Genomic DNA, 18,817 nt, shown 5'->3' with positions numbered 1-18,817 from the left:
TACATTTTTTAATATAAATAAATAAACTACTAAAAATATATTCATAGTTAAATAATAAAAGAAAAATAACTAGAAAATTATATAAAGTTGAAAACATAAGTTGAAAGATAGACTGCAAGCATGAGAGAGAGAGAGAGAGAGAGAGAGATGATTGGACAGTCTTACAAAACACGAGAAATAAAAAAGAAAAGAGATTGACTGAGCATGCATTCTGACAACATATCTTATAATTAGATCTCTTTATAAAATACTTCTAAAAAAGAAATTTCCAACACTTGCAACACAGAAAGAAACCGCTCCCATGTTTTGAAGCAGAAAACACCATTACAATTGAAAATAAGAACCAAACAACTAAAATTGACAAGTAAATGACCAACATCAATAATAATAATAATAATATCAACTAAGTTAACCTCTCTCAAACTCATTCATACAACTCCTTGCATGAGGGAAACCTGGGAACAGGAATGGCAATCAATGGATTAGATTTAGTAAGAGTAACCCCAAACTTCTCATCAAAATCAAGCTCAACTCCATCAGGAACTCGCCATTCAAAGAAATGCATCAAAGTAGCCACAATCACCGGCAAAACTTTCTCAACCAAAGGCAACCCTGCACATTTCCTCCTCCCAGAACCAAAAGGAAAGAAACTAAAATCAGCTAAGGCATTGTAGAGAAACCTCTCCGGATAGAAGTCTAAGGGCTTGTCCCACACACTGGGGTCCCTATGAATTGCCCACACATTTGTCATCACACGGGTACCTTTCGGTATCTCATACCCTCCTACAATGCAAGACTGGCTTGGAACACGAGGAACCAACAAAGGGACTACAGGGTGCAACCTCAATGTCTCTTTCAACACTGCTCTCAGATAGTGTAATCTTGAAATGTGGGATTCTTCTACTCTCTTTGAGGCTCCCACCACTGTATCCAACTCTTCTTGTACCTTCTTTCTTATCTCCGGTTTGTGTATAAGCTCTGCCATCGCCCACTCCACTGTTGTTGACATTGTGCTCGTCCCTCCCACCATTATGTCCTGCTCAATCATATAGCCAAAGGTTTTATTTGAACTTGATTCAACTTAAAAGCTTAAAAGGTTGTAGAATTACCGTGATTAAAGCTTTGATGTTGGTGCATGATATCGGTTTCTTCGGATTGTCATCGTTCATAACTCGAAGAAGGATGGAAAGAAAGTCTTTGCCAACAGTTGCACCAGCATTCCCGTCTTCCACTCCATCCAAATTCATCCTTCTCCCCATGATGTCTTCATAGATCCTGTCCAAACGTGAGATGCACTTCCTCATTCTCTGTTCTATGCCTCTCACATCAAACCAAGCTACAAGGGGAAAGAAATCAGAAATATTGGGTCTTGTCAAGAGGTTGATAGTCTCCATTACAAGTTGCTGAAAATCACTCTCAATTGCTTCACATTTGTGTCTATCACCCCATAACATGCTTTCAAGAAGATTAAGAGAGGTGGCAAAAGCTAACTCTCCAACATTCACCGCAATGCCTGCTTTGACATATAGCTCAGTCACCATTCTTTGAATCTCTCTTTCCCTTAAATCCTTGCAAAGATCAAGATTTTTGTTGCTCAACAAGTCTGCATTAAAAACTCTTTTCATGGCACGCCAAGTCGGACCGTAGGGACATCGAACAAGGTTTGCGCCACCGTAGGAGATGATCCTCGCCGCGATCGTCAAGTCATGGTTGGAGAAGATAATGTCATTCTCTTTGTATATCTCCTTGGCCATAGACGATGAGCTTATGATGAAGCAGAGCTTCGTGCCTAGCCGGAGCTTCATTATCGGTCCGTATGACCGAGATAATTCAGCAAGGCATTGATGAAGGTTAGGACCAAGAAATGGAAGGCTGCCAACTAATGGCAAACCTCCCGGCCCTGGTGGTAACACTGGCTTGTGTTTCTTTGAGCTTGCATATCTCCAAGTGCACCATAAGATTGCAAACAGTGCAATGGAGAATGTGAGCACTGATCTTGAAAACTCATCACACTTGGTTGAACCTTCCCACCACCACAACCAACTTTGATGAATTGAAGTTAGGGTGCATGTGAAGATCTTTTGGATCATTATAATTCTTTGTGAGTTTGAGAAGAATGGTTTGTGGATTTGGTAGATGAAAGTGAGGTGTGGGTCTATTTATAGATTCTATGCTTTGCATATCTTGTGCACAGTAGATTCTTGAGACATAAAACATTGAAATCATTCAGAGTGGTCCCTGTGTCAGACAATATGTGTTGATGTATATCGCACATTTAGAATAGCTGATCAATGTTTTGATAATTATGCTTCGTGACAAGCTTGTTAGGGTTTTCTTACACACAACAAACTTATGGCAGAGAGATGATGTAAAGGAAGTCTTTTGAGTGATCACTAGGAAAGAATATTAGTTGGGCACCAAATTTGTATGGGTTGATTGATACAGGATAATTTGTTGTATAAATTTTTATTTTATTTTCTAAGCTAATTATAAAAAGTTAAAATTTATGATGGAGTTATGTGGATTTTGACATAGCAAGTCATAATTTGAAACGTTATGTTGGAACAAAGCATGTTTAGACTTTACATCATGAATTCCACTCATGGTTTTGTGTGGAAGTCAAATGAGAAAGGTGTTGGGTGACAATTTCCCCACTAGATCATAATATTATTGGATTTATTCAAATTATAATTAATATCATGCACTATGAATTTTGTAAATATTTTTTTTCTTTTTGTGGCTAACATATGTTGGTTCGGACCATGTCATATCAGCATAGAAGTAATTAAAATGGGGAAAAATTTAATAAAAAAAAATTATTTGTTTTTAAAAATGTTCAAATTTTTTAATATAGTGAGCTGGAATGAGTTGGGAATTTTAGACAGAGATGGGCACCGCAAGCGATGTTCTAAATTATAAATTAAATACAACAAATTATGATACTTAGTAATTCTTTCTTAGCACTTGTCCACAAGTAAATTTATAACAAAATGTGGTATTTAGTAATACTTGCTTAGCATGTGCCCACAACGATGAATGTCAATCCACTACAAATCTAAGCAAAAAAAAGTGATGTGTGGATAGTAAATTTATAAATTAAATATAATAAACTGTGCCACTTAGTAATTCTTGCTTATCCACAAATAAATCTATAAATTAAATACAACCAACTATGGTGTTTAGTAATTCTTGCTTAGCAAGCAAAGGTGATGAGTGAATAAAAAAAAATAAGATAAAAATAGAAGGGCAACGAGCATAGTATTTGTAACCGGTGGATTTGCTAAACCGAATAGAACACCACCAATATTCAATAAACCACTTTAGTTAATTAAACACAAGAAGTATATATGCAAGTAAAGTTCTTTTTGGCGAATGATATGGGACTAAATTTGCTGTGCAAACAACCCAACAGGACTAATTTGGTTGTAATGACATGGGTTGGCTTTCCCAAGCTCCGTTCACTAAAACAAATGAAATTTGGGATCACTTCTATCAATTATTTATAGTTACTTTTAGGCTTTGAACAATATAAAATCTTGAAGGCTTGCTAGAAGGCAAGTCATTACAAATGGGATGGGATTATATCTTATGGAAACTTAAAGAGAATAATACAAGATATTTTTAATAATAAATCCGCATTTAACCTACATTGATCTGGATATTAATTTTCTTTTGCTCTTTTGGTTGATGCATCATATATAATTAGTACTACCCATATCCCAAAGTTGGTCTAGGCATGCAGTTGTCACGTTTCAGCATTGACACACTGACAATGATCTAGAGTAAGATTTTTATGAATAATTGAGGTTTTTTTTTTGGAATTTTGAATTAATTAACATGGTTTATCTACTTTATATATTATAAAAAAATAATTAAAAGAAAAAAAAAAGAAAAAGCAAATGTGAAAGGCAACATGCACCTAACTCAAACAAGAAGAACAAGAAGTTGATGCTCATCATGAAGACAACAACCACAACCATGAGCACAACAAGATTGAATGACTAATGCAGTACAAGGTTTTCAAGATTGAGAAAGAAAGCACATGGGCTCTCAATCATGTTTATCCACTGGAACAACTGATGGGATCCAGTACTATACCATACATATAGATTCACAAATTCACAAGGGGAGATGATCATCTCAGTACTCTCACCTCAGCTCAAGCTCTTCTGCAAGTCTGCTTCACTTGAAATGCAAGACATTGCATGGAAATTACGACATCCACGCAGCATCTTTACTCGTGTGGACGTCGTCGAGATCTAACTAGCTAGCAATGGACCCATCCATATTATCCCCCCAAGATCAAGGGCAGGCCACCATGTTTTATTGGCTAAGGACAGTGACATAGTGCAAGTGCTAGTCTGCTTTATTTATTCATCGCCATAACTTTGTTATCCTTCCCCAGTCATGCCTGCCACTCTTTTTCCACTGCTGTCACTAGACTTTTGTGCACACTGCATGTTTGTATGGTTAGGTAAAGATCTCAACTGGTTTAGGGGTTCAACAAATAATGGAGAGTGCCAACCTTTGCTTCCATTGCTTTTCATATATTTTTGGAGGCTTTGTTTGTTCTCATGTGCCACCCTCATGATACTTTTACTTCTTTTTCCTTGATATACCAAAGTACTCTACTGTGGGGATTTTGAGGGACCATTGCTCCAATTATTTGAGCAAGTGATGCAACTTAGAAGATCCTTGCATCTTGATATACCTTCAATCCATGGCTCGCCTTACTCTGGTGTCAGACACTGGTGCATCTTTGAGCAGGTGGCATGACTTATGATCACTTTTATTCTCAAAAGTTGGCCAAGATACTCTTATTATGTCACGTCAATAAACATATAAAGGGCTGCATCTCCAACTATTTCTATTTCAAGGGGAATTGGGTGGCATTTCAGATGTATCTCAGAGATATATCTTTGTTATATATGAATGAATAATCTAAAGGTTTTCAAATGAATCAAATGCTCAAATTCAAAACTCCACATTTATGTCCTCTAGCCCATGAATCCAAAATCAGGGCTTTGATACAAAACAGATCACTGGATGTACAAGAGCTAGCTCCAAAATCATGCAAGATAATCTTACTTCAATTTGCCTATATATGAACGCACTCTTTAAAACCTGTATAAATCCAATGACACATTGATTTATATATATATTTTTTATAACTTAATTGAATTAAAAATTTTCAATTCCAATTCAATCATCTAAAATAGACGTACCAGGTAGCTTAACTACGCTAGTTCTTCCACCTTAGTTGGATCTCTGATCAGCTAAACTACTAAATGAAAATTTTTATATAATAAATAAAGATCTCTGTTACAATAGATTAATTAATCCATAACACCACAATTCTCCAACAAAATTATAGGTATATCTAAACATGAAGCCGAACTAATTACTGAATCATATAAAGTTTGGGACAAGATGTCAAAAGGATAGAATCAATCCCATTCTTATTGGGATTAATTTTTAGCTATTTTTATTTTGTGGTTTTGCCTTCCTAATTTTTTGGATTTCCTTCTTTGGGATATCAGTAATTCTTAGTCTATTCATTTATTTTTGTGTTCTTTTTCTCCAATGAGAATTGTATAAAATCTTTAGTATTTTGGAATGGATTCTATGATTGAGAGATTATAATTTGATTAATCTATCTCTCTATCAAAGTCCGCTTCTTGCGCTAGGATATATTAGGTATTAACAGCAGATGGGCAGATGGACTTCCTTTGTATCCATTACTTATAACTAACTTATCCCTTCATTCTTCACTAAAGCCACATTGCAAGAAAACTGGTCGGTAGAGATTTGTTGGAATCTAATTGAAAAGCAGTGAGGAAGAGTAAAAGTAATGAAATGCTTGTATGACTTTGTTTAAATGTTTTGATGTGTGTGGTTGATATTGTTCTATTTAGTTTCAGTGTTGTAATTGATATGGTTGTAATTTCCTTATGTATTTGAATAATGGTTAAGTTAGTTGTATCCAAGAGGGAGAATAGCTGGACGGTGGAGATTCAATTATCTGATGAAGTGGTATAAGTTCAAGGCAAGGAAATGGATCAGGTGTGCTTTCATTGTGAGGCTGACATTAGGCATACTTATGTGTTTGGTTGTGTTTAAAAGTGTTTTAGTTTTACTGTTTTAAAAGATAAGAAGAATGCATGCATGACAGAGTTTCTCTCAATTTTCTCTTTGAATGATTGATGTTTCAATCTCTCGTTTTCTCTGGAAATTAGTGAATTTGAAGGCCTTGGTTTATTTAACAGTGGTATCAAAGCACCGAGGTGGTTGTTTTGATGGTGTTTGTAGCTTCTATTGTGATGTGAAGTGATTGTGAGGTGTTGTGATGCTTAAGGTGTTGTGTGTTGTTTTGAAGTGTTGTGAGAGGTGTGCATAAGTGATTTGAAGGTTATGCTGCGAGTTAGTGAAGAAGTTTTGTGATTTAAAGAGGTTTTTTGAGTTTGATAGTGAAGATTTGAGTTGCTTTTAAGTGGAAAACAGTTAAAGATGGCTGCAAGTTCTTCAACAATAACAAAAATTTCTCACTCAACAGTTCCTGTGTTCAAAGGAGAAGGGTATAATCATTGGAGTGTGAGAATGAAAACCTTTTTTAGATCCCAAAATCTTTATAAGGTGATTAAAGAGGGAGTAATGAACGAGGATAAATAAGTCAAAGATTCAGAAGCCAAGGTAATAGAAAGCCAGAAGGATGATGCTAAAGCATTGCGTTTACTGCAGCAAGCTGTTGATGATAATATTTTGGATATAATTGTGAGATTTAATACAACAAAAGAAGCATGATATCATATACAAACTAAATATCATGGCTCAACAAGGATGATCTCTGTGAGGAGGCAAACCTTAAGGAAAAAGTTTGAATTATTGCAAATGAAAGAAGAAGAAACTATTCAACAATATATTGCTAAAGTGTTTGTAATTGTGAACCAGATCAAAGGCTTGGGGTTTGAGCTTGCAGATGAGGATGTGGTATCTAAAGTGATGAGGAGTTTGTCATCAATATTTGTAAATGTTGTGACCTCCATTGAAGAAGCTAGAGACATATCTACACTTACATTGAATGAGTTGAGTGGTTCATTACAAGCACATGAAGCAAGGTTTAATCAACTATCTGATAAACATAAAGATAAAGCTTTTGTGGTGAGAGGTGAATCAAGTGGAGGAATAATTTTTGTGAGAGGTTGAGGCAGATATTTTAGAGGAAGAGGTAGAGGTATGAATAATGCAAGAGGAGGTACTTTTGATGTTAAGAGGCAGCATTATGAATCTAGTTTTAATTCATGGCAATCAAGTAGAGGTGGCCAAAGACAACTAGGAAGACAAAGGGGTGAGCAAAGGTTTTTTAGTGGTCAAATAGGTAATAGGAGTGGCTTGCAAAATGTTCAATGTTTTAGATGTCAGAAATATGGGCATACACAGTCTCATTGTTGGTCACAAAATAGAAATTTTGAAAGAGGATCCAGTTCTAATACTAAGCAAGGTTCTAATGGGTATGGAAGTCTGTTTATGGTACATAAGGGAGGAGAAATTGATAATTCATCTGTTTGGGTGTTAGACAGTGGCAGTTCAAGTCATATGATAGATAATAGAAAGCTATTTCATGAATTGAATGAGCAAGTATCTCAGAAGGTCAAATTAGGTGATGAGATCTGTTCTAATTCCTTATGCTGGAAGTGAAATGAAGTTAATCCATGAAGTTCAATATGTGTCAAAATTAGCACATAATCTTCTCAATGTGGGGCAATAGTTGATAATGGGTATGTTGTAAAATTTAAGAAGTCTGGATGTAGTGTGAAGCATGCTGAATTAGGTGTACAAGTGTTAACACTTCAGAAGAACAGAAATAATTTATATGCAATAAAGGTTGCAGATAATGGGCAAGTGAATATGACAGTGAAAAATGAAGATGTAGCTCTCTTATGGCATAGAGGTTTGGACATTTAAATTTTCAAGGTTTGCAATTGTTACAATAGCATGATATGGTGTATGGCTCGCCAAGTGTGAATAAAGTAAGTCACTGTGAAGATTGTGTGTATGGAAAATTAGTCAGATTGCCATTTCAAGAAGGAAGATCTTGGAGAATAAAAATTAAATTGCATTTGATGCATGCTGATGTGTGTGGACCAATGCAACAGCTTCACATGGTGATAACAAGTATCTCTTCTTGTTTGTAGATGATTATTCAAGAATGTGTTGGCTATATATTCTTAAATACAAGCATGAAGTATTTAAGTATTTTCATACTTTTCTTGCATTTGTTGAGAGGTAATCTATACAGAAATTGAAAATCATCAGGACAGATAGGGGTGGTGAATTTATGTCAAGGGAGTTTGGTTTGTTTTGTACACAAATGGAAATCAAATATGAACTTACAACTCCATACTCTCCACAACAGAATGGAATTGTTGAGAGAAAGAATAGAGTGTTGGTGGAAAAAGCCAGAAGTATGTTAAGTGTTTGCAAGTTGCCTAATGAATTCTTGGTAGAATCAATCTTAACAGCTGTGTATTTGTCTAATGTCTCACTAACACAAAATGCCCATAATTTATACAAAAAAATAGTGAAAGGCATTTTTGTTGGGTATTGTCGAAATGCTAAGTCATACAAAATCTTTGTTCCCACTTCTAGAAAAAATCATTGTGAGTAGAGATGTGAAATTTGTGGAAAATGAATGCTAGACTTGGACTGAAAAAAAGATACAACAACAAAAATTGAGTTGCAAGAAATAAAACATAAGAGTACTGAAATTGCAGAAAAGCCAGTGCCTCAATCTACAGAATTAGTAATTGCAGAAGTTAGTGAAACATGTAGCAATGAGCATAATCTTCAAGTTAGATAGATGACTCAGAATATTGATGCTGGATAGGATACAACTCCAATACTGAAAGTAAGGTCACTTAGAGATATTTATGAAGGATGTTCATTTGCATTGATGGTAGCTGATCCAGTGAATTATGAAGAAGCAAAGAGTAAATCAGAATGGCAAAATGCAATCACAGAAGAAATGAATGCAATAGAAAGGAATAAGACTTGGGAATTTACGAAGTTACCTCTAGAGAAGAAATTGATTGGTGTGAAGTGGATTTATAGAACAAAGTACAAATCAAATGGGTCTATATCCAAGTACAAAGCTAGACTAGTGACCAAGGATTATGTCCAGGAGCATAGTGTGGATTGTAAAGATATGTTTTGCACCAGTAGTAAGGATGGAAACTATAAGAGTGTTGTTTGCTTTAGCTGCACAACAAAATTGGTTAATTTTTCAATTGGATGTGAAAACAACATTTTTAAATGGAGAGATTAAAGAAGAAGTATTTATAGGACAACTGCAAGGGGTTGAGATTGTTGGAAAAGAACACATGATCTACAAATTACATAAAACATTGTATGGGTTGAAACAAGCCCCTAGAGCTTGGTATTAAAAATCAAATTGCAAAGGCTCAGGGATTTCAGAGAAGCTCAACAGAACACACTCGCTATAAGAAAATGAATAGAGAAGGGGAATTGTTACTAGTATGTATTTATGTGGATGATGTTATGAGTTCATCTAACTAAATTCCAAGACAGTATAAAGAAGATAGTTGAAATGAGTGATTTGGGCAGTGCATCTTATTTCTTGGGCTTGGAATTACGGTATTGCAAAGAAGGAATTCATGTGTCTCAAAAGAAATATGTTGAGAATTTGCTGAAAGAGTATAATATGTTGCAATGCAAACTTGTTCAAGTTCCTTTATTATCTTATGTAAAACAACAAGTGTATGAAAGTGCAAATGTCGTGGATGAGACTACGTACAGAAGATTAATTTGGGAACTTATATATGTGGCTCATTCAAGACCTGATATTGTTTTTTCAGTTGGCTTACTAGCAAGATTCATGCACAAACCTACAAGCATACATCAAGGAGCTACCAAGCATCTATTAAGATACTTAACAGGTACTATTGACTTTGGAATTTTCTATAAACGAAGTGGTGATCAAATGTTACATGGCTTTTCTGATAGTGATTAGGGTTTTAATAAAATGGATAGAAAGAGTATTACTGGTGTTCTATATATAGCCCATTAGAGAGGAAGATCATATAATTCATGCCATAATGTATACAAGTATATATAGGCACAAAAATAAATGGACGATATAGTAATGGGCTAATGGGATTTAACACCCCCCTTCAAACTCAAGGTGGATCAGGATGATCTAAGACACAGAGTTTAAGAAGATGGAATCGATGTTGTTCTCGAGTTGGGCCTTGGTGAAGAAATCGACAACTTGAGACTCAGACAACACATACTAAAGAGCAATGGTCGACTGCTGACAATGTGAACGCGTGAAAGATGCCTCAACACCAATATACTTGGTCAATTCATACTTCACGGGGTCATTGGCAATCTGTATAGCACCAATGTTGTCACAAAGAAGAGGAGTAGGAGTATCACATGATACACCAAATTTAGCCAACAACCAATGAAGCCATACAATTTCAGATATGGTATTAGCAAGTGCCCGAAGTTCTGCCTCAGTGCTAGAACATGACACTGCAGTCTGTTTCTTGGATTTCCATGCAAGAAGAGAAGTGGCAAGAAATATGTAATAACTAGTGATGGACCGGCGGTCAACAAGGTCACTCGCCCAGGTGGAATACGAGCAAGCGTGAAGCTGAAGCGGACTGGAATGGGCATAAAACAGACTTCGTGATGTTGTCTCCCTCGGATAATGCAACACACGAAGTAAATGGCCATAGTGAACTGAAGTAGGAGTACTAATGAAATGGCTTAGTACATGAACAACATGAGCAATATCTGGCCTGGTAACGGTACGATAGATAAGATTGCCCATAATATGACGATAACGAAACGGATCCTCTAGTGGTGTGTCATCCGTGGGTCGAAGCTGAACATGAAGCTCCATAGGTGTGGCGATAGTCCGTGAATCAGTTAGGGCAGAGCGTACAATGAGGTCCTAAATATATCGATATTGAGAAAGTTAGTAACCATCATCTGTAGAAGTCACCTTAATCCCCAGAAAATAGCTGAGAGGTCCTAAATCAGACATCATAAACTGTTGGCTAAGACGTTGCTTTACAAAAGCAATATACTCCATATCATCACCAATAATCAACTTATCATCAACATAGAGCAAAAGCAAGGTGCGATGACGTTGAGAGATATGGATGAATAATGCAGAATCATGATCGCTAGGCAAAAAACCAGCTACACGCACCATAGAACTAAATTGCTCAAACCAAGCACGTGCATCTTGCTTGAGATCATAGAAAGTATGATGAAGGCGACAAACATAACCTTCAGATGTCTCAATGCCAGGGGTGGATGTATATATACCTCCTCATGTAAATCACCGTTAAGCAAAGCATTCTTCACATCCATCTGAGAGACAGTTCAAGCGCGAACAACCGCCACATCAATTAGAGTGTGAACTGTAGTCAAATGAGCCACAGGAGCAAAAGTCTCATCATAATCATGGCCATGTGCCTGCTAAAAACCACGAGCTACGAGGCGAGCCTTATAGCGTTCCACTGAACCATCAAACTTTGTCTTGACCTTCTACACCCACTTGCATTTAATTTAAATGGCATAAGCAGGTAGAGAAACAAGGTCCTAAGTGCCTGTCTTTTTCAAAGCTGAAAGCTCCTCAGATATAGCCAACTACCACTCAGGGATACTGGCTACCTCCTGATAATATCTAAGAAATAAATTACATGAATCATGCGGTAAGTCATCATTATAACCGAATATTACCTTCCATGCATTACGATGCAATCTATCTCTTTAATGCAAAACCTATATATGGCATTTTATCATAATGAATAAGCCAGATGCTTATTCGGGTCCAACACACGCAAAATAATAATGCATAAACTTAATAATTGTCATTCTCAAACTTAATGTATACGCTTAAAGAGAAGACAAGTAAATAAATAAATAAATGTTTAAGAGTTCATTACTAAAGTGATACTAATTGTTCATAGAGAAGAACCAAGTCCCATATGTTCAACATGATCTCTAAACAACTTTGGCGAGATTCCTTTTGTCAAAGGATCCGCAATCATCAACTTTGTGCTAATGTGTTGAATGGTTACTTCACCGGCATTCACACGTTCCTTTAGTGCCAAATACTTGATGTCGATGTATTTACTTCGACTACCACTCTTATTATTCTTAGAGAAAAACACAGCAGCAGAATTATCACAATACATCCTTAATGGCTTGGATATAGAATCAATGATTCTAAGCCCTGATATGAAACTCCTCAACCAAATACACTGGGAACTCGCCTCGAAACATGAAACAAACTCGGCTTCCATAGTGGAAGTAGCAACCAAAGTCTGTTTTGCACTCCTCCATGAGATAGCACCACCGGCCAACATGAAAATATAACCAGATGTCGATCTTCGAGAGTCAAGACAGCCAGCATAATCTGAATCCGAGTATCCAATGACCTCCAAGTTATCTGATCTTCTGTATGTAAGCTTGTACTCCTTTGTACCCTGAAGGTACCTCATTACTTTCTTTGCAGCTTTCCAATGGTAAATCCCTGGATTACTTTGATATCTTCCCAACATCCCCACAGCATATGCAATGTCTGGTCTCGTCATGCACTGAGCATACATAAGACTTCCAACTATCGAAGCATACCGGGATGTTTTTTTCATCGGTTCCTTTTTCCAAGTTATTTTTAGGACATCGGGTCCAAATTAAACTTGTCACCTCTCACAATAGGTGCAACACTAGGTGAACAATTTTTCCATCCGGAATCTCTCAAGAATTTTTATTAACATAGGCTTCCTGAGACAAACCCAAAACACCATGGGATCTGTCTCTATGTATCTTAATGCCAATGACATAAGATGCCTCGCCCATATCTTTCATATCAAAATTCTTAGAGAGAAATCGTTTCACCTCATGCAACATACCCTTATCATTGGTTGCAAGCAAAATATCATCAACATATAGGACTAAAAAGCAAAACTTACTCCCACTGTCTTTATAGTATATGCATTGATCCTTAATATTCTCAACAAAACTGAATGATGAGACAACATCATGGAACTACAAATACCACTGTCGGGATGCTTGTTTCAGTCCGTATATAGATTTCTTAAGCTTGCAAACCAAGCTTTCACCTTCACTAGAGAAGAATCCTTCAGGTTGTTTCATAAACACCTCTTCATCTAGATCTCCATTAAGGAAAGCCATTTTCACATCCATCTGATGTAATTCCAAGTCAAAATGAGCAACTAATGCCATTATAATACGAAACTAGTCCTTTTTCGAAACTGGAGAAAAGGTCTCATTATAGTCGATGCCCTCTTTCTGAGTAAATCCTTTAGCAACCAATCTAGCCTTGTAGCGCTCAATGTTGCCTAGCGAGTTTTTCTTTGTCTTGTAGACCCACTTACACCCAATGGCTTTCGCCCCTTCAGGCAACTTGACTAGATCCCAAACACCATTATGTGCCATGGATTCCATCTCATCCTTCATAGCATCATACCACAACTTAGAATTACTACAACTAATAGCTTGTGAAAACGTTTCAGGGTCATCAGCGGCTCCAAAATCATAGTCAAATTCTTGTAAATACACAACATAATCACTAGATATTACCGATTTCTTAATTCTAGTTGACCTTCTTAATGCCACATCATTATCTTCTTGATGAAGTTGTTGCTCAATAACTTCAAATTGATGTTGTGGGACTTGATCAACTGGATCAGCAGGATGTGGTTCTTCTATGATTGTCATTTCAATGTCTCCCAAATCTTGATGGTTGTCATGTGAAATAATCAATCTTTGATTAGTATCCGGAGTTTCTTCATGATCTTCTTGAAGACCAAAATCTAGAAGTTGATTACTCCCACTAATCAAGTCATTCTAAAGAAACTTGGCATTTCTTGATTCCACAATTCGAGTGCTATATGATGGACAATAAAACCTATAACCTTTGGACTTTTCGGCATAACCAATGAAATAACCGCTAACAGTCCTTGGGTCCAACTTTCTCTCATGTGGATTAAACACTCTTATTTCAGCTGGACAACCCCAAACACGCATATGTTGCAAACTCGGTTTCCAACCCTTGAATAATTCAAATGGAGTTTTAGATATTGCCTTGGTCGGAACACGGTTTAATATATACGCTGCTGTTTTAAGAGCCTCAGTCCACATGGATCGAGGAAGTTTGGAGTTGCTAAGCATACTCCTAACCATATCCATTAAAGTGCGGTTTCTTCTTTCTGCTCCACCATTTTGATCTGGTGAGCCAGGCATAGTATGTTGGGCCACAATACCATGCTCTTCTAGAAACCTCGCAAATGGACCTGGTGCTTGTCCATCCTCTGTGTACCTACCATAATATTCTCCACCTCTATCTGATCTCACGATCTTTATTTGCTTACCGCATTGTTTTTCTACTTCAGCTTTAAAGATCTTGAACGCATCCAATGCTTCACTCTTATTATCAAGCAAGTAGAGATACATAAAGCGTGAATAATCATCAATGAAAGAGATGAAGTATCTCTGACCATACGAGTCCATCTCTGGACTACAAATGTCTGTATGTATGATCTCTAATAAGCATGAACTCTTCCTAGCACCTTTCTTAGATTTGTTGGTTTGCTTGCCCTTTATGCAATCCACACAAGTTTGAAAGTCGGTAAAATCAAGAGAGTCAAGGATTCTATCATTCACCAACTTCTCAATTCTCTTTATGGAGATATGTCCCAATCTCCGGTGCCATAACATAGAAGATTTATCATTCAAAACACTACGTTTAATACCAACATTTACTTGATCATGCAACACATTATAAGAAACATTACTTTGTAAATAAATTTGAAAAAGACCATCACACAATGCACCATTCCCAACAAGAGAAGAATTATAAAACAAACGAAAATATGTTTCATAAAACTTAAAGGAATATCCTAATGGTACAAGTTGTGAAACTGAAATTAAATTTCTAGAAAAACTAGGAATATAAAAGGTCTTTTCCAAATTTAGAACAAAGCCTGAATCTAAAACTAATCTGCATGTCCCGACTGCCTCCACATGTGAACGAATCTTATTCCCTGAATAAATAAACTGTTCACTTTTTGTCGGTGTCCTTCGGCTTAAGAAGCCCTGCAAGGTATTAGAAATATGGATTGTAGTACCAGAATCAATCCACCAAGTGTTATGACAACCATCAACCATATTAGATTCATAACAAACGAAAGAAATTTCAGTACCTTTCTTCTCAAGATGAATCTTGAGTTTCGGACAATCCTTCTTCATGTGACCTTTCTTCTTACAAAAGAAGCACTTGGACACCTTCTCGATCTGAACAGGTGATTTCTCTTTATCCTTTTTGAGGTTGGTTCGTCCTCTCTTCTTACCTCGAGTAGCCATATGTGCACTTTCACTCTTTTCTAATAACAACCTTTCCTCCTCTTGAACACACATGGTCAAAAGCTCATTAATAGACCATTTATCTTTATGTGTGTTATACGAGATTTTGAAAGCATTATACTGATGTGGAAGAGAGTGCAAGATAAAGTGCACAAGGTAAGCGTCTGAAAAATCGATTTGCTCTAAAGCCTTAAGTTGAACCGCTAAGTCTCTTATCCTCATGATATGCTCTCGCACACCTTTAACACTTGTGAGCTTCATGGATAATAATTTGGTCATGAGAGTGCTAGCAAGAGCCTTATCTGAAGATTCAAATTGATCATCAATTGCCTTCAGCAAATCTCTTACATTTGCACAATCTAGGATTGAACCACGGATACTAGCAGATATACGTATCTTAATGTACATCATGCTCAAGCGATTAGATCGCTCCCACCGTTCATACAAGGCAATTGCACCAGGAGTGCTATTGTCTGTCGGCACAGATGGTTCATCCTTCCTTATAGCATAGTCAAAATCCATGCATCCCAACTGGAGGAGAATTAACTCCTTCCAATCTTTATAATTATCACCCCTTAACATGGGAACATGACACTTTTCATCAAAAGTATCTGATTGCATAGCTACAATAAATAAATAACATACATATCAATCATAATATTCAAGGCAATAAAATAAGTTGGTATGCTTACCAATGCAAGCCATACCGAAAGGAAAAATATGAACCAATTTGTTATCACAATCTTCCTGTGGGCAAGAATATAAAAAACAAAATAGATTCATAATCATTGATAAAACTAATGGATAATTAAAATTCCTTAATACCTGTGGGCGACTTAAGAAATAAAAATTAACCATTATTTCATCCTGATTAATTACATAAATATAATAAAATCTCTGTGGGGCAAAATCATTACATTAAACATAATTAATCACAACTTGCCACCTGATAAAACTAATAAATAATTAAAATTACTTAATACCTGTGGGTGACTTAAGTAATAAAAATTATTCATTATTTTATCCTAATTAATTATAATAAATATAATAAAATCCCTGTGAGGCAAAATTATTATACCAATCATAATTAATTACAACTTATGCCAATTAACTTAGATGTGATCCATCACACTCATAATGTGTAATTTACAATTTTTAAAATAAAATCATGAACATTGTGGCTATTCCATAACTAAACAAAAATTCATTCGATCACATGACATATAAACTATATACATGAACAAATTCAATGTTTAATAATTAATTATACAAATTATAATTAATGGTATGAATTATTCATACAAACAAAACTTGAAATTTAAATAAATAACTAAACAGGGTTCTACATGCAAAAATACATTAAAGTAAAGCAATTTTTGCAAAAAACACCCATTAAGCTATTTTATTCAAATTATCATTCAAATTAATGAATCAATGAAATAAAATAATTAAATCTACTGTTAGGGGAAAAACAAAAATAAAAGTAAAAACCCTAACTTTTCCCATGTGTAGCTCGCCCGACGGACCGGACCACGGCCAGGGTTGCCAGCGTGTGGCGGCGCTGTCATGACGGGCCGGGACTGCACAGCCCGGCCAGCACGCCCGGCAGGCAGCGGCCCGAGCCGCGACTGGCCGGCCAGCGCGCCAGACGCTCGCGACGAGCCGACGCACCTGCAGAGGCGCAGACAGTCGGCTGCGGCGGGCGTCAGCAGCGAACCCAGGCGCCAGGGCAGGCTAGCCCATGCCCAGCATGGCCCAGCCCCAACAGGCGCTGCTGAGCAGTGCCCGACGCTCATGCGGCCCAGTGTCCAGTCCAGTGCGCATGCGGCCCATCCGCAGTCTAAGAAGGGTGTTTGCACACCTTGTCTATGATGGGTTCAGTTTTGAGCCTAATACCCAATTCTTTCAAACCTTAATTTATTGTAATATGTTTTATTATAAAACATGCGTAAATATCATGGGATTTAAATTCATACAAACCCTAATTCATGCATGTTATTTCTAAAAAAAAAAGGAAAACACATGCTTTGAATTTATCATGCTAGGCAGAGGTATAAAACCTGGCTCGGATGCCAACTGTTAGGTTTTATCAGACTTAATTACGACATCTATGTCGTATATTATATGCTGAAACAGGATCACTTACCTTCAGCCATAGCAATTTGTTGAAGACGGCGAGAGCCTTGAGTCCACGCTTGAACTAACCAGAGACTCTTCCAATCTATCCCGTCCTCTCCCACTGATGGAGCTAGGTATTTTCAAGAACGATAGATTGGGGACCCTTGGTGCTGTCTATATATAATCCTTTTCATCAAAGGATTAACTCAATTCAAAGGTTTGAGTTAGATCACAATTCAAAGTGCCAATTAGAGTTAAATTAGGATTCCAACAGATAAGTTATGAACCACTTTATTTAGTTTGAATTTAATTTGAATCAATATCATCACGAAGTTGAATTCAGAATAGAACTCAAACTAACATGATCTTCTCACCTTCTTTCACTATCTCCTTTGCATCCTTTTCGCCCAGCTTGAGCCGATTCCGCAGCCCGAACAGCGAAATGTCCTGCGCCAGCGACGGCGCAGACACGGCACGGCGAGGAGGAGAAGTAACCGTAGCCAGGTGAGGGAGGGAATGAAGGAGCAGCGAGGACTTGAAGCAGAGCAAGTGAGCAACGGCAGAGTCGAGAGCTTTTGAGCCATTCTCTTTCTGGGATTCTATTGGGGTGTTTTAAATTTTCAAAATATAAACAAACAATTAGAAACGTTTTGTTTTGGTTTCTAGTAATTTTCAAGGTTGTCAGACCCGGCCCGGGCAATGACCCGGCTAAACCTAGGGGTCAGGGGTCAATGGGTTCGACCGGGTCGAACCGGGGTTGAACCGGGGTCAATAATTAAATATAAAAATATTATAATAATTAATAATGAGCAAATATAATATTAAACCCATAATTATATTATAAAAACCTACTCAAATTTAATATTTAAATTGATAAATGACCTTATATACGATGAGAGTTTTTCTAATTATGTCATTTATTTTTTTACATTTTTTTAAATATTTACAAATTTAATATATTAATATATAATTATCGAACTTCTCTCGGTGTTATTTATTTATTTGTTTATTGGTTGATTTTTGTTAAAAATAAATAAGAAATTTAATTCACTAATTCTTATATCTCAATTGAGTTTTTTTATTTTTGTTTTTAAATTTTTCTTATATTTTTTTATTTAATTAGAATATTTTTAATTTTATATTTTTTTATAATAAAAATTACACTCATTTATTATTTTTATTTTTCTTAATAAATTAAATTTTTTTAAAAAAAATATTTACATAACACATTAATATATTTTATTTTTAAATGTTAATTTTTGTTGGTATGTTTATGATA

General features: G+C 36.2%; 1 protein-coding gene across 1 annotated transcript; it reads right to left on the bottom strand.

Moving 5' to 3' along the window:
* Positions 1 to 285: 285 nt before the first annotated feature.
* Positions 286 to 2,144, bottom strand: LOC120278764 (geraniol 8-hydroxylase-like). Its single transcript, XM_039285493.1, has 2 exons — positions 1,110 to 2,144; positions 286 to 1,036 (listed from the first exon to the last, which is right to left on the bottom strand). Exons 1-2 carry the CDS (start codon positions 2,088 to 2,090, stop codon positions 425 to 427), a joined length of 1,593 nt encoding a protein of 530 aa, XP_039141427.1. The 5' UTR covers positions 2,091 to 2,144; the 3' UTR covers positions 286 to 424.
* Positions 2,145 to 18,817: the final 16,673 nt, after the last annotated feature.

Source organism: Dioscorea cayenensis, chromosome 16 (assembly GCF_009730915.1).
Source record: "Dioscorea cayenensis subsp. rotundata cultivar TDr96_F1 chromosome 16, TDr96_F1_v2_PseudoChromosome.rev07_lg8_w22 25.fasta, whole genome shotgun sequence".
In the NCBI taxonomy this organism is placed as follows: Eukaryota; Viridiplantae; Streptophyta; class Magnoliopsida; order Dioscoreales; family Dioscoreaceae; genus Dioscorea; species Dioscorea cayenensis.
This window is presented reverse-complemented; position numbering and strand designations above follow the sequence as displayed.

What these genes read in the sequence shown, in the direction of transcription:
- LOC120278764 (XM_039285493.1), bottom strand. Translation starts at nt 2,090, where the DNA reads ATGATCCAAAAGATCTTCACATGCACCCTAACTTCAATTCATCAAAGT. An exon ending in ACATCAAAGCTTTAATCACG is followed by an intron (nt 1,037 to 1,109) that starts GTAATTCTACAA and finishes ATGATTGAGCAG; the next exon opens with GACATAATGGTGGGAGGGAC.